This window comes from Carassius carassius, chromosome 14 (assembly GCF_963082965.1).
Source record: "Carassius carassius chromosome 14, fCarCar2.1, whole genome shotgun sequence".
Classification (NCBI taxonomy): domain Eukaryota; kingdom Metazoa; phylum Chordata; class Actinopteri; order Cypriniformes; family Cyprinidae; genus Carassius; species Carassius carassius.
Window position 1 is genome coordinate 1,213,893 of NC_081768.1, and position 16,432 is coordinate 1,230,324.

The window sequence follows — 16,432 nt, forward strand, 5'->3', positions numbered from 1 at the left end:
TCTCAGACGACACTGCATCACTCATCGGCATGATTGTGTCAATGACATTACTAAATGGGCCCAGGAATACTTTCAGAAACCACTGTCGGTAAACACAATCCGCCGTGCCATCAGCAGATGCCAACTAAAGCTCTATCATGCAAAAAGGAAGCCATATGTGAACATGGTCCAGAAGCGCCGTCGTGTCCTGTGGGCCAAGGCTCATTTAAAATGGACTATTTCAAAGTGGAATAGTGTTTTATGGTCAGGCGAGTCCAAATTTGACATTCTTGTTGGAAATCACGGACGCCGTGTCCTCCGGGCTAAAGAGGAGGGAGACCTTCCAGCATGTTATCAGCGTTCAGTTCAAAAGCCAGCATCTCTGATGGTATGGGGGTGCATAAGTGCATACGGTATGGGCAGCTTGCATGTTTTGGAAGGCTCTGTGAATGCTGAAAGGTATATAAAGGTTTTAGAGCAACATATGCTTCCCTCCAAACAACGTCTATTTCAGGGAAGGCCTTGTTTATTTCAGCAGGACAATGCAAAACCACATACTGCAGCTATAACAACAGCATGGCTTCGTCGTAGAAGAGTCCGGGTGCTAACCTGGCCTGCCTGCAGTCCAGATCTTTCACCTATAGAGAACATTTGGCGCATCATTAAACGAAAAATACGTCAAAGACGACCACGAACTCTTCAGCAGCTGGAAATCTATATAAGGCAAGAATGGGACCAAATTCCAACAGCAAAACTCCAGCAACTCATAGCCTCAATGCCCAGACGCCTTCAAACTGTTTTGAAAAGAAAAGGAGATGCTACACCATGGTAAACATGCCCCGTCCCAACTATTTTGAGACCTGTAGCAGAAATCAAAATTGAAATGAGCTCATTTTGTGCATAAAATTGTAAACTTTCTCAGTTTAAACATTTGCTATGTTATCTATGTTCTATTGTGAATAAAATATTGGCTCATGTGATTTGAAAGTCTTTTAGTTTTCATTTTATTAAAATTTTAAAAAAGTCCCAACTTTTCCGGAATTCGGGTTGTATTTGCTGTTGCTCAGTATCACTGATTTGCTTTTTAATTAAACAACCACTCATACATATAAAATGTGCATCATGTATTATTTAAACAGATGCAAAAATGTACATTTCATAAAGAAAGAAAGCCGTTTTCATGATAATTAAAACACAATGCTCATGTTCTCGACTGTCTCTGTGTTAAACTGGCTCAGTGTTGTCTCACCCTCGTTTCGCAGCGAGCTCATCCTGGCCAACATCGATGCCGGCGTTTCCGGTAATTGGCAGTGTCACGTGACCAGTTCTCGTGGTAATAGCTCAATCGGGATGGAGATCATGGTGCTGGAGGCGACGGCGGTGTACTGTGGAGCCGAGAGGGTCAGTAGCAACAAGGGTGAATTCAGGTGTGTCTGCAGCTACAGACGCCCATCTACAACATCACACATAGACACAGATGTTATTCACCAGAGCGCCAGCTTAAAGGGACAGTTCACCCATTCTCTCACCCTCATTATACCAAACCTGAATGAGTTTGAACACAAAAGATGATATTTTGAAGAATGTTGGTAACCAAACAGCTGATGATAGCCATTGACTTCCAAAGGATATTTTCATTCAAGGGAAGTCAATGGCTACCAACAACAAAAAATAAAACATTTTGAAGAATATTGGCAACCAAATAGTTGATGGTAGCCATTGACTCTGATAGTATGGGGAAACAATTACTTTGGTCAGTTGACAGTAGTGTTACGACCTGTTCGTTTTAAAGCCGCAACATAAAAGAGAGATCAAACAGAGGATATTAATGCAACTACTTTTATTGTATTAAACTAATACAACAGCAGTTAATGATTATAATAAACATAAGTCTAGGGTAATATAAAACAAGGAAAATAAATCTCGCAACAAAACTTTAACTACATGATATAAGAAATGCAAAGGGGAACATAATCAACAAGCTCTTACATGTTGAAACCCAGAGCCACTCCAGAGAAACAATCCCACAGAGTGCCTCCCTTAGTCAATAGGTAACACACTTATATAATGGTACTAATTAGCAATTAACAAGACCAATCAGGAACTGTCACACGCCATCCAATAGGATCTGAAGACTCCAGGTCGTCACACCTCCCACTCCAAAAGGAGGTGGTCTAAAAAACCGACAAAAAAAAACAAAAACACAAAAACCACCATTTAGATATAATGTCATTTACAACAAATTTTAATACTCATCTCCACAATCCCCACTTCATTTCACTCTAAGACTCCCGGGCCCTAGGACATCATAGAGAAAACTAGAGAGAGAAAAAGAAAAACAAAACAAGAGAGAGAAGATATACTCTACACTACGGAGCTCTCTTACAGCCGGGAAAGAGCATCAGCTATTAAGTTGTCTTTGCTGCGAATGTGTTTAATCTGTAGGTGGAAAGGCTGTAAAATAAGGCTCCACCTCATAATTCTTTGATTCTTGCCACGCATTCGATCCAAGAAAGTTAGTGGATTGTGGTCGGTGTAAACCACAATAGGACCACAAATTGAACTTAAAGGAGTCATGACCCACAATTTTCACTTTTCCACGAGAATCAATGTATGTTTTGATTGCCTAACGATTATACACTGGCCGGGAAGCCGATATTTAAAAGTGAAGCGTTTGTTTACCTCAGGGTTTGTAAAATAGCCCACCTGCACGCGCACTCAAATACGAGATTTTGATTTCTTCCCCGTCTTGACGTCAAGACGGGGCAGGATATACCATATATGGACACTGCAGCAGGAAGCTCGCCCTTCCCCTCTCCCCCTCATATTCAGTCGAGAAAGACGCTGGAACTAGTGCACACGTGAGTTGCTCTGTGGTTGACTGCCAGAATCAACATGTAAATGTGTTTTCTCTACCAAGAACGGACCTAGCTATCAGAGACCAGTGGATTAAATTCATTTTTAATGACGCGGTTCCTTCAACCCTTCCACTGGTTTATCATTACGTGTTTGTGCTAAACATTGTACGCCGAAATCCTTCACAAATTTGGGGCATCAAAGCTCGGGAAAAGCGCCATTCCAACAAAATTGCCTGCAATTGAAACGGTAAGACTGTGTTTTTATTGCTCTACTGTGTGTAACAAACAGCATCTAACTGCTAATGCGGCTATTGTATGCTATTGCGTCTGTCACTAGACAAATAAACGAAAGACTGGAGGTGAAGTAATTATTTATGTTCCCTGTAAACGGACTGCAAAAACGGACTTTTGACTGCATTATAATGATTTCTAAATTCAGAATATGATCAAGATTGCGTAGGTTGATGTGTTCGGGGAATTTGCCAGTTAATAGTAACATTTAAAGCCCCTTAAATGAACGAAATGACTCGAAAAAAGATTTGTTCATTTTGATGAACCGAGTTTGAACAAGAGAATCTGGCGTTGCCAGATTGGGTGTTTTTTCCGCTACATATTAAGGCCGGTTTACGGTGGGTTTTAGGTGGGTTTTCGCCTGGAAGGCTTTATAGAAATCTGGCATCCTACTGAACGAAGTAAAACTGAGAGAGCGTGGCGTTCACAGACACCAGAATGAACGACTTCACAGTAACGTTCATCAGGCAGTAATGCGGTACGTTCAGTTCAGTCCAAAACATGAACGAGTTCATGAATTATCGTTCAATGAACACGTCCAGGCACAACTCTGGCGGGAGTATTAGCTTCGAGGTATGGGGAATGGCTGCTAACGTACTTTGCAAAAAACAAATGACTGAGATCATCATGAATTCGGTTATTGTTTATTTATTGCCTAACGCTTACATGAGGCCCCGTCAAGTTTGTGTGTGTGTGTGTTCACGTCTTATATTTGTTTGTGTGTGCTGTGCTCATGTCTCATATGAGTAACTTTATGTGTGTAGATAGTTCATATACATGTATGTGTGACTAGTACTTAGTATATATGCAAGCGTGTTTCATATGTGTGCGTGAATTAAGTTTGATTTAAGCCCTAAACGGCGCCTCATACTTATACACTGGCCGGGAAGCCGGTCGCGTTCATTCACAACTTGCGCCATGATGTCAGTTTGTAATGATATGCTAAAGCGTTACCTGCGGTGTCAACCCCCCTCCTTCCTGCAACCAATCAACGTGCCCCTCATTTGCATTATTATAATGACCGTCCACGATATCGCATCAGATCTCGCGAGACAATAATGCCTACAGAGATAAGGGTCTGAGGAGCTCTGTTTTTATTTTTTTCCACTTTTCTTTTTTAGAAGGGCCTGAAAGACTATAATACAACAGTAGGTATCCAAGGTAATACGAGGGTATGACTCCTTTAAATAGACCTCAAAATGTTGAATGGCCAAGACCACGGTAGAATACAATTGCTGATGACAAATAGCTGACTGGATGTTCAATTCCCTTAGCGTCCTCTTGCAAAAGAACAGTCCCAGCACCATAAGCACTAGCATCAACTGCAACTAAGAAAGATCTTTCAAAATTAGGTGCCATCAACACAGGAGCATTGGCCAAAAGAGACTTTGCATTATCAAAAGCACATTGACATTGTTGTGACCATTCAAAAGGTCTCTTTGGGCTCAACAAATCTGTTAAAGGTGCAACTACATCCACAAAATTCTGGCAAAACCCTCTATAGTAGCCCACCATCCCAAGAAACCGTCGTAATTCACGTTGAGTAATGGGAGTGGGAAAACTACAGACAGCTTCAAACTTTGGCATTGATAGGTTTTACACACCCTCCTCCAACCACCTTACCCAAGTACGTCACTGTAGCCTTGCCAAATTCGCATTTGGCAAGATTTACAGTCAAGTTTGCTTTAGCCAAACGCTCAAAAAGTTATTTAATTTGTGCAAGGTGTTCAGACCAAGAAGAGCTATACAGGACAACATCGTCCAAATAAGCTTCACATCTTGCCAACCCAGACAACACTAGATTAACTAAACGCTGAAATGTAGCGGGAGCATTTCGAACTCCAAAAGGCATAACTGTATACTGGAGAAAACCATCAGGGGTAATAAAAGCAGATAGTACTTTAGCACGGGAAGTTAAAGGCACTTTAGCCAATAACCTTTCAGGAGGTCGAATTTACTGACAAACCGTGCAGAACCTACACGATCTACACAGTCGTCAATTCTGGGTAGAGGGAAACAATCAGGCTTTGTTAAGGTGTTAAATTTCCTGTAATCAGTACAAAACCGATATGAATTGTCAGGTTTACGCACTAATATGCAGGGAGAGCTCAAAGAACTAAAACTGGGTTCTGCTAAATTATAAGCAAGTAAATAATCCAACTCTTTCTGAAGCAACTTCCGTTTTACAGGGTTTACTCTATATCAGGGTTCCTCAAATCTTACCCTGGAGGTCCAATGTGCTGCGGAGTTTAGCTCCAACCCTGATCAACCTCACCTACCTTTGATTTTCTAATGATCCCGAAGACACTGATTAGCTTGCTCAGGTGTGTTTGATTAGGGTTAGAGCTAAACTCTGCAGGAAAGTGGATCTCGAGGTCCAGATTTGAGGATCCCTGCTCTATATGGATGTTGTTTAATAGGTTGAGCCATACCAACATCAATGTCATGCTCAATGACATGCGTTTGGGTGGGAACATCAGAAAAGATAGAGGGGAATGAATTCACCAACTTAATTAAATCGGTCTTCTCTGGTTCATTCAAATGAGACAGATGACAAGTTAAATTGGCAAGAACCTCAGAGTTATTAAGGTGCCCTTCTATTACTCCTCGAGAAGGACCATTCTTCTCTTTTAGAAAATTAGCCATCTCTACAGATGTTTCGGAGACACCTAGATCTATGACGTCAATAGCCACAAGATTAACAGGCAAAGACGATACAGGATTCATATAAGGTTTCAATAAATTAACATGACAAACCTGTACTTTCTTCCGACGACCAGGCATATTTAAAGATAGTTGTTATTAGGATAACACTTTGCTATTTTATAAGGTCCAGTTAACCTAGCTTGGAATGGACTACTTAAAACAGGTAACAAAGCAAGCACTTGATCGTCTACTTGGAAACTTCTTGCTTGAACCCTACGATCAAACAACCTCTTCATTTTTTCCTGAGACTTACCTAATTTTCGTAGAGCAATGGCTATGGCTTCGTAGAGTCGATAACGAAAACTACTCACGTAGTCCAAGACATTCTCAGGGGGATCAGATGTTTTCCAATCATCGGCTAAAACAGCAATAGGGCCTCTGACCGTGTGTCCAAATACCAACTCATTAGGACTAAAACCAGTGCTCTCTTGCACAACCTCACGAATAGCTAACAGCATCCAAGGAAGGCCATCCTCCCAGTCACAATCAAGTTCAACACAATACGATCTCAAATGTGACTTAAGAGTCTGATGGAACCTTTCCAACCCTCCTTGACTCTGGGGGTGGTAAGCACTTGAGATATTGTGTTTAACCTTGAGTTGTTGCATTACTTTTAAGAATTGTCGTTACATAAAATTGGAACCCTGATCAGACTGAACAGTTTTTGGAATACCAAAAACAGACATGAAACTCATTAAAGCCTTTATGATTGATTTAGTTGTAATTAATCTCAGCGGATATGCTGCAGGATAACGTGTAGACTGACACATTATAGTAAGCAAGTAAGCATGCCCAGCCTTAGATCGTGGTAAAGGACCAACACAATCGATGGTCAAATGTTCAAATGGAGAAGTAAGTACAGCAATGGGCTGTAAGGGAGCCAATGGAACCTTTTGGTTTGGTTTTCCAGTCATTTGACAGATGTGGCAACATCGTATATAGTTAACCAGATCTCTCTTAATTCTAGGCCAATAAAGTTTCCTCATAATTCTATCATACGTCTTCTGTACCCCCATATGACCAGCAAGGCCCTGGTGTGATAACTGTAAGACGGCTTTACGAAAAGTAAGAGGAACTACAATTTGGATCCTAGGATCAAGAGAACTTGCAGAACTCATAGGCTGCTGTCAACAAAGCAATCCATCTTGAAGAAAATAGAAGGAAGACATGGTTTTATGTCCTCTACCAGCTGCTAAGGAGAACAAGTCTTGAAGGGTTTCATCCGCGTTCTTGGCTTTGTTTAATTCATCTTGAGTCACACTATAAAGTGGAGACAAAGAACAAGTGCTAATATGGTCATCACAATTAACTGGTCTTTCAGACATGGAAGCAGACTTGTCAGTCTGATCATCAACACATGGTACTTCCTGCACAGGAATCTCATCTTCGACCATTGTATACACAGTATCAGGTTCTGATTGAGAGTAAATAGATGAAATAAAAGCATCACGAAGAACATTTTCCATTTCATCTGACATCCTTCTCTTATTCATCGCTTGAGTTATCACACAAGCCGTTCAATTTCTCTCCACTGGGAACTACTATAGGTGGAACTCCAACATCTGGCTTTTCCCAAACATTACCTCCAGCCAAGTCATTGCCAAGTATGAAAGTGACACCAGGCATAGGAAGCAAACTACAAACTCCTACAACTACATCACCTGATAAAAGCTTGGAATTAAGGTGGATGTGGTGTAAAGGAACTTCCATGTAGCCCATTTCAAGCCCTCTGACCAACACATGAGATCCAGTAGCAGTACGTTCAGACAACGGCAAAAGTCCTTCCAACAAAAATGACTGCCCTGCCCCAATATCTCGAAGGATACGAACAGGTATCGTTTCCTTAAAGTCAGTCAAAGAAACACTCCCATCAGTAAGAAATGGCCCAATATCACAGTTTTTGACATTCTCCACCTTAGTGAGATCGACCTGCTCACTCTGCTTGTCAGGTCTAAAATTCACACTTGTAGAAATTAAGCCAACAGGTTTAACAGTCTTGTCTTTCTTTTTAAGAACAGCACAGTCTGAAATCTTATGTCCTGGCTACCATCTTTTTATTCTTAACTGAAACACTAAACTTTGACCTGCTTAACTCATTTAAATGAGTAGAACTTTGATGAGTGCGAACAAATTCATCTGCCATAAGTGCAGCACCAGCCAATTTAGTAACTTTGTGTTCATTAAGATACATAGCAACAGTACTTGGAACACAACTTTTAAAAAGCCACTGACTTCCATAGTATTTAAAAAAAAAAAAAAAAATTTTTCCATTCAAGGGAAGTCAATGGCTACGTCCACACGAAATATGATATTTTGAAAATTGTTACATTTACATTTATTCATTTAGCAGACGCTTTTATCCAAAGCAACTTACAAATGAGGACAGTGGAAGCAATCAAAAACAACAAAAGAGCAATGATATGAAAGTGCTATATCAAGTCTCAGTTAGGTTAACACAGTACACAAAGCAAGGGCTTTTAAATAATATAATAAGTCTGTTGCTAGCAGAGGAATTAATGTCATTTGTGCATTACTGACAACAACAAACATACTCTGTTCATGTTCACACAACTTAGCATGTGAGAAAACTTGTGTAAAGACACTGCCCTTTAAAAGCTTGGGGTCAGAAATATTATATTATTTTCATCAAGGATGCATTAAATTGATCAAAAGTGCCAGCAAAAAAAAATGTTTAATGTTACAAAAGATTTATATTTCAATTCAATGCTGTTCTTTTGAACTTTTTTATTCATCTGTGAATCCTGAAAAATAAAATATATCACAGTTTCCACAAAATTATTGAGCAGCACAACTGACATTGATAATAATCAGAAATGTTTCTTGAGCAGTAAATCAGCATATTATTCTGATTTCTGAAGATCATGTGAGACTGAAGACTGGAGGAATGATGCTAAAAAATACAGCTGTGCATCACAGAAATAAATTACATTTTAATCTATTAATTCACAACATTACTGTTTTTACTGTATTTACTGGTTTAAATGCTAAACTATAAACCATATTTATGTCCCTGGAGCACAAAAGCAGCCTTGAGTCTCTGGGGTATATTTGTAGCAATAGCCAAAAATACATTGTATGGGTCAGAATTATAATTTTTTCTTTTATGTCAAAAATCATTAGGATATTAAGTAAAGATCATGTTCCATGAAGATATTTTGTGAATGTTCTACTGTAAATTATAAAAACGTAATTTTTGATATTTATAGCCAAGCAGTAAATAGCCCAATCTTGTTATCCTCAAGAAATGAAGAAAAGTGACATTGGTGAAGAGCAAGAGACTGTTGATTTGATGAATGATGTTCACAGGTGGCCAAAGACGTTGGCTGGTTTCATGGCCTTCCTGCCGTGTGCTGTGTCCCGCTCTGACTCCGCCCCTCGGGAGAAAGGGGCGTGGCCCCGAACTGACGCCGCCCTTGTTGAGAAAAGGGCGTGGCGCAGGTGTGACCGTACGGGCCGCTGGGCGGAGCACGACTACAACCAGTGCTCATACACCAGCCAGTTCACCCACAGCCTGCATGAGCTCACACAGGTCTGCACCTTCACCATCATCATCATCATCATCATCATCATGTTTTACTGCAGTCTCAGAGTGAATGCTGCTGCTGGAATCACTTCTTGTGTGACACACCTGATTACACATTTACATTCATTCATTTAGCAGACGCTTTTATCCAAAGTGACTTACAAATGAGGACAATGGAAGCAGTCAGACCAACAAAACCAGAAGTTTCTCAGGGATAAAAAAAAAACTATAGGAAGCGCTTTTGCATTACTATAAGCTTACAATTAACAGCAGAGCCCAAATTTAAATATAATCAACACTCAAAAAAAAAAGTCATCTAAATTATAAAAATTCTGAAAAATAATTATTTACGAACTTGTTTCGTAAATTATTTATTAAAACACACACACACATATATATATATATATGTAGATACATGCTGAAATGATTGTGATCTGGTTGTCTCTCAGCGGTCGGTGAACGTCTCCAGCGCTCTGATGTTGGCACAGCAGCTCTCGTCTCTCACCAGCAGAGCGGCGCTGTTTGGAGACGTGATGGATGTGATATTCGTCACTCATCTGGTCGAGAGACTCACTCGCCTGGTGGATCATGTCAGAGAGGTCAGAATCACATGCCATCAGTATGTCTTCTACTCAAATCCTTGTGTAATAAACATTGCTGTTTAGGAAAAGCAAGGTTGTCTTCATCTTTAAAGCGACAGTATTTTTCCTAGTTTTGCACCTAATGAAATGTGCAGTTCTTCCTCAGTATTTGTGTCTTATTTTCAAGTAGAAAATATCTAAACATCCTTAAATCAAAATACATTAAATGGAGATGCAAAAAGACAAAAGTTAAGAAACTGAGAATGAAGGTCAAAATTAAGTGAGTTAATGAGAATATCTGACAAAAATATCTTGTTATGAGCAAGGTTATTATAGCCCTTATATTATTATTATAGCATATATTATAGGCTTATAACCACTAAAACAAACAAACAAAAATACTAAATTATATATATATATATATATATATATATATATATATATATATATATATTAGGGGTGTAACGATGCGCATATTCGTATTGAACCGTTCGGTACGAGGCTTTCGGTTCGGTACGCGGTACGCATTATGGACCGAACGGTTCGTTGGACTAATTAATTATATTTGGAAAATAAAAATTTTTTTGAAATATAATGATATGCGTTCAACAAGGTAGCCCAATAACCCAAACCACGTAACAGGATCACTCAGTACGCGCTGAAGGCGCGTTGCAAAATGGCCAATGCGTTTAACAGACCAGAAATAGAAGATCCTCCAATAACCAACAGGTCTGGTGTTTGGGTGCACTTTGGATTCCCTGTAAGCTATAAAGGTGATGGCAAGAGAGTGGTGGATAAAAAAAAACGATATGTCGCATCTAGGGTACACAGGCGGGAATACTTGAAACATGTCAACTCATTTACGTCGACATCACCTTAGTGTGTCAGTATCTGGGAAAAGACGGAAAAAGAGGCAACAAACTATCCCCGCAGCATTTAGACAGACATTTCCAACGGATTCAAACAGGGCAAAAGACATCATCACGGCGATTGGTAGGCTACATTTACATTATAGCCACGGATATGAGACCTTACTATTTACCATTGATTCTATCATCACCATTATAGCTTACAGGGAATCCAAAGTGCACCCAAACACCAGACCTGTTGGTTATTGGAGGATCTTCTATTTCTGGTCTGTTAAACGCATTAGCCATTTTGCAACGAGCCTTCAGCGTGTACTGAGTGAGCGAGCGCCTTACTCTGTAGTGGAAAACGTAGGTTTTAAGAACATGCTTAATGTAATTGAGCCCCGTTACAATATTCCTTCACGAGCCCATTTCAGACAGACCGTAATTCCTGCTTTGTTCCAAAAAACATAAGCCCTATAGAGAACCAATTGAGTAAAAACACACTCAATATAAAGAGTTATAGAGTTCCATATAAAAAGTTACATCTTTGTATTTGTTCATAACTAATATAACATTTTCATTTTTTTTTATAAGGAGCTGTTTTTGTTTTATACAGTATGCTGCTAAGAAAACACCATAGAAGATGGGTAAAGAATAGCTCCATCATTGTTCAAAGTAAAAAAAAAAACATACTTTGTTAGTTTTAATAAATCAAAGTCACCTTTATTTATATAGAATTTAAACAAAATACATTGTGTCAAAACAACTAAACAACATTCAATAGGAAAACAGTGTCAATAATGAAAAAATGATAGTTAAAGGCAGTTCATCATTGGATTCAGTTATGTCATCTCTGTTCAGTTAAATAGTGTCTGTGCATTTATTTGCAATCAAGTCAACGATATCGCTGTAGATGAAGTGACCCCAGCTAAGCAAGCCAGAGGCGACAGCGGCAAGGAACCAAAACTCCATCGGTGACAGAATGGAGAAAAAAACCTTGGGAGAAACCAGGCTCAGTTGGGGGGCCAGTTCTCCTCTGACCAGACGAAACCAGTAGTTCAATTCCAGGCTGCAGCAAAGTCAGATTGTGCAGAAGAATCATCTGTTTCCTGTGGTCTTGTCCTGGTGCTCCTCTGAGACAAGGTCTTTACAGGAGATCTGTATCTGGGGCTCTAGTTGTCCTGGTCTCCGCTGTCTTTCAGGGATGTAGAGGTCCTTTCTAGGTGCTGATCCAGCATCTGGTCTGGATACGTACTGGATCCGGGTGACTGCAGTGACCCTCTGATCTGGACACAGACTGGATCTGGTGGCTACGGTGACCTCGGAACAAGAGAGAAACAGACAAATATTAGCGTAGATGCCATTCTTCTAATGATGTAGCAAGTACATAGGGTGTTATGGGAAGTGTTTCCGGTTAACCTAATTAATGCAGCCTAAAAATCCTTTAACGGATTTGGATAATAAAAGCATATTAGTATGTTATGTGTATGCCAGGTTAAAGAGATGGGTCTTTAATCTAGATTTAAACTGCAAGAGTGTGTCTGCCTCCCGAACAATGTTAGGTAGGTTATTCCAGAGTTTGGGCGCCAAATAGGAAAAGGATCTGCCGCCTGCAGTTGATTTTGATATTCTAGGTATTATCAAATTGCCTGAGTTTTGAGAACGTAGCGGACGTAGAGGATTATAATGTAAAAGGAGCTCATTCAAATACTGAGGTGCTAAACCATTCAGGGCTTTATAAGTAATAAGCAATATTTTAAAATCTATGCGATGCTTGATAGGGAGCCAGTGCAGTGTTGACAGGACCGGGCTAATATGGTCATACTTCCTGGTTCTAGTAAGAACTCTTGCTGCTGCATTTTGGACTAGCTGTAGTTTGTTTACTAAGCGTGCAGAACAACCACCCAATAAAGCATTACAATAATCTAACCTTGAGGTCATAAATGCATGGATTAACATTTCTGCATTTGACATTGAGAGCATAGGCCGTAATTTAGATATATTTTTGAGATGGAAAAATGCAGTTTTACAAATGCTAGAAACGTGGCTTTCTAAGGAAAGATAGCGATCAAATAGCACACCTAGATTCCTAACTGATGACGAAGAATTGACAGAGCAACCATCAAGTCTTAGACAGTGTTCTAGGTTATTACAAGCGGAGTTTTTAGGTCCTATAATTAACACCTCTGTTTTTTCAGAATTTAGCAGTAAGAAATTACTCGTCATCCAGTTTTTTATATCGACTATGCAATCCATTAGTTTTTCAAATTGGTGTGTTTCACCGGGCTGCGAAGAAATATAGAGCTGAGTATCATCAGCATAACAGTGAAAGCTAACACCATGTTTCCTGATGATATCTCCCAAGGGTAACATATAAAGCGTGAAGAGTAGCGGCCCTAGTACTGAGCCTTGAGGTACTCCATACTGCACTTGTGATCGATAGGATACATCTTCATTCACTGCTACGAACTGATGGCGGTCATATAAGTACGATTTAAACCATGCTAATGCACTTCCACTGATGCCAACAAAGTGTTCAAGTCTATGCAAAAGAATGTTGTGGTCAATTGTGTCAAACGCAGCACTAAGATCCAATAAAACTAATAGAGAGATACACCCACGATCAGATGATAAGAGCAGATCATTTGTAACTCTAAGGAGAGCAGTCTCAGTACTATGATACGGTCTAAATCCTGACTGGAAATCCTCACATATACCATTTTTCTCTAAGAAGGAATATAATTGTGAGGATACCACCTTTTCTAGTATCTTGGACAGAAAAGGGAGATTCGAGATTGGTCTATAATTAACTAGTTCTTTGGGGTCAAGTTGTGTTTTTTTGATGAGAGGCTTAATAACAGCCAGTTTGAAGTAAATAAAAAATTTTTTAAAAATCAAGGAAATTTATCTGCCAATCTTTTCTTTTGCTGTATCTAAAACGTACCGAACTGTACCAAAACGAACCGTGACACCAGTGTATTGTATCGAACCGAAACGTGAATTTTGTGAACCGTTACACCCCTAATATATATATATATATATATATAAAGAAAAATTTATACAATTAAAATGAATAAAAACTATAAAAAACGCTTAAAATTACAAAAAGAAATCTGCTAAATATATATATATATATATATATACATTTTGTTACTTGAAATAAAATACAGTTTAAACAAAAAAAACTTATTTTTATTCAGTTTATCTTAAAAAAACAGGTTTTATTTAAGCATTTCTCATTTTAATTAAGTTTACCTTGACATACTAAAATAACTAGAACTAAAACTGAAATAATAATATAAAAACATACTTAAAAAACGGATAAAAAATTGACAAAATTACTAAAAAAAAATCAAAATATTAATAAAATCTTCAATAGTTTTTCAGTGGTTTTAAGCACTCACTTGATCTGGATAGTTTTTATTTTTGACTTGGTCTTGATTTAAGGATGTTTAATTGTTTGTGCTGGAAAACGAGTGATGAACCCTGAGTAAGACTGTAATGTTTGGAAGTGATGTATGACTCAGTCTCTTCTTCTGCCGCTCTGTAATTTAGATGCACATTGTTATTAGCTATTTTCAGCTTTAAGTATTATGTGCACATGTTCAGTCAACACGTTTAGCATTTTAATAACACCAGCGGATGCTCATTCTCCATCACAAGAGCTCTAGGAGGCTGTTTATGTCGCTCGCTTTGGGGAAATTGGTATTAATTACGTAACTCATGCTGCCATATATTACCTTCAGGCCAGACACACACTGCATGCTAAGTATGCAAACATTTCCACTCATTTGGAAGAGGCTCTTATTCACGTTTAATTGACTGTGCATTCAAGGTTAACATTTTATGAGCGGATGTTTCACTGGGAAATGAACAGTGCACAGTAAAAATTCATAAATTTTTTTCAAGGTTGTAAATAAATATTTTTTCAAGCACATTTTACAAGAAAATAGAGTTTCAGTCTTTGTAAATCAAAATTTCATGTTTTATTTTTACTAGCAGTTTCTGAGTTTAATATGTGTTTTAATGCTACTTTTACTGTGTGTTTAGGTTGCATAGATAAATGCAATAATTTAATAATTTTATGTATGGTTAAATATCATAATAGTATTTAATCAGTTATAATTAAAATAATATAAATAAATAAAAAAAGAATTATTTTTTTAATTACTCTAATAGTGTAAAATATATAAAAAAGCATTAATTTGAACTCAGTAAAAACAGGATGTGCAAAATATAAAAGTGAGATTATAAAATGTATTCTTTTAAAGGATGAAATCTACTGGCATTTTCGAATGCAGCTGGGTATATTCCCTGTTTTTCCTCCATTAAACGAGGATGTTAATGAGAAATAACCTTCATTATCGTCCCTTCATATGAATCTCATGAACGCTCTCACAGGCTCTCATTCATTTATTCATTCATGTATGTATGAATGCATGCATGTATATTAGGGCTGGGACAACGCGTCGAGGTCATCGATGACGTCGACGCAAAAAATACGTCGACGCAAAATATGTGCATCGATTCGTCGACCTGTTTTTATTTCTCTAAAGAACGTTTGCAAAACGTTTACCTTATGTGCGCTGAATATACGCGTTGGCCGGATCAACATTCTGTCCAACGTTATACAACCAATCCAGGGGTTTTTCTGCATTGATCTTTTTTTTGGCGGCTGTCAAAGCGTTATTTGATCGGTGAGTGATGTAGAATAGAATGACTGCGCGTACGAGAGAGAGCCCCGGCTGTGCGCGCACTCACAGTCTTCAAACAACACGAGCGCTTCGTGCTCTCTTTCTCCCTCGTGCATATTAATCAAAATCATTAAACACGATAGAAAAAGAGCGAAACACCCAAGTTTCACACGCGCTCGCGCACTCACAGTCTTCAAACTACACGAGCGCTGTCTTGCTCTCTCTCTCTCTCTCTCTCTCTCTCTCCCCCTCCCTCGTGCATATTAACCAAAATCATTAGACATGATAGAAAAAGGGCGGAACGCCAAAGTTTCACGTGGAGCATTTCGGAGATTTCTTTTTCTACATGACAGGCTGCTGGCTCCCACTGTTAATTTTAATTTTTTATTTGTTGGAAAAGCACTCTCTGTATTAGCTTAAAGCCCTAAAGTTTACATTGGTTACTGTATTCTTTCAATTGCTCTAAACAAGTATTTTGGGTGAACTTTTTTATTGAATGCTAGACATCAAGTTGTTGTTATTTTCATCTGAAAGAAGAACTTTTTTTCAGTAAGCTAGGCCCTATGTGTTCAGTAAACTTGTTTCAGTAAGCTGTGTGTTTTGAAGGCTTCAAGGTTTTATTGAATGCTATCTCTATACAAGTGCAAAGTAATGCATTCTTAGTCAGTCTTTTATTTTGTAATTTTAAGAGCAATAAACATATATTGCAATGTTAAGGAATTCATGTTTTTTTCATTCAGATATGTAAATCAACATTGATTGTTAGTAGTCAATTAATGGGGAGATAATCGAAATCGAATCGGTCTGGGAAAATTAATCGCTAGATTAATCGTTTAAAAAATAATCGTTTATCCCAGCCCTAATGTATATATTTTTACATTGATATTTATTTATTACTTACCATGCAAATATCATAATATGATATGTA

At 38.4% G+C, this 16,432-nt stretch overlaps 1 protein-coding gene across 1 annotated transcript in view; it reads left to right on the top strand.

The window, feature by feature from the left end:
• LOC132156691 (adhesion G protein-coupled receptor A3) overlaps nucleotides 1–16,432 on the top strand; it is a 132,794-nt gene that overhangs the window by 48,883 nt on the left and 67,479 nt on the right. Inside the window, exons 8-10 of the mRNA XM_059565634.1 lie at nucleotides 1,242–1,406; nucleotides 9,162–9,384; nucleotides 9,828–9,977. Of these exons, the coding sequence (XP_059421617.1) occupies nucleotides 1,242–1,406; nucleotides 9,162–9,384; nucleotides 9,828–9,977 (538 nt within the window). The remainder of the gene's footprint in view (nucleotides 1–1,241; nucleotides 1,407–9,161; nucleotides 9,385–9,827; nucleotides 9,978–16,432) is intronic.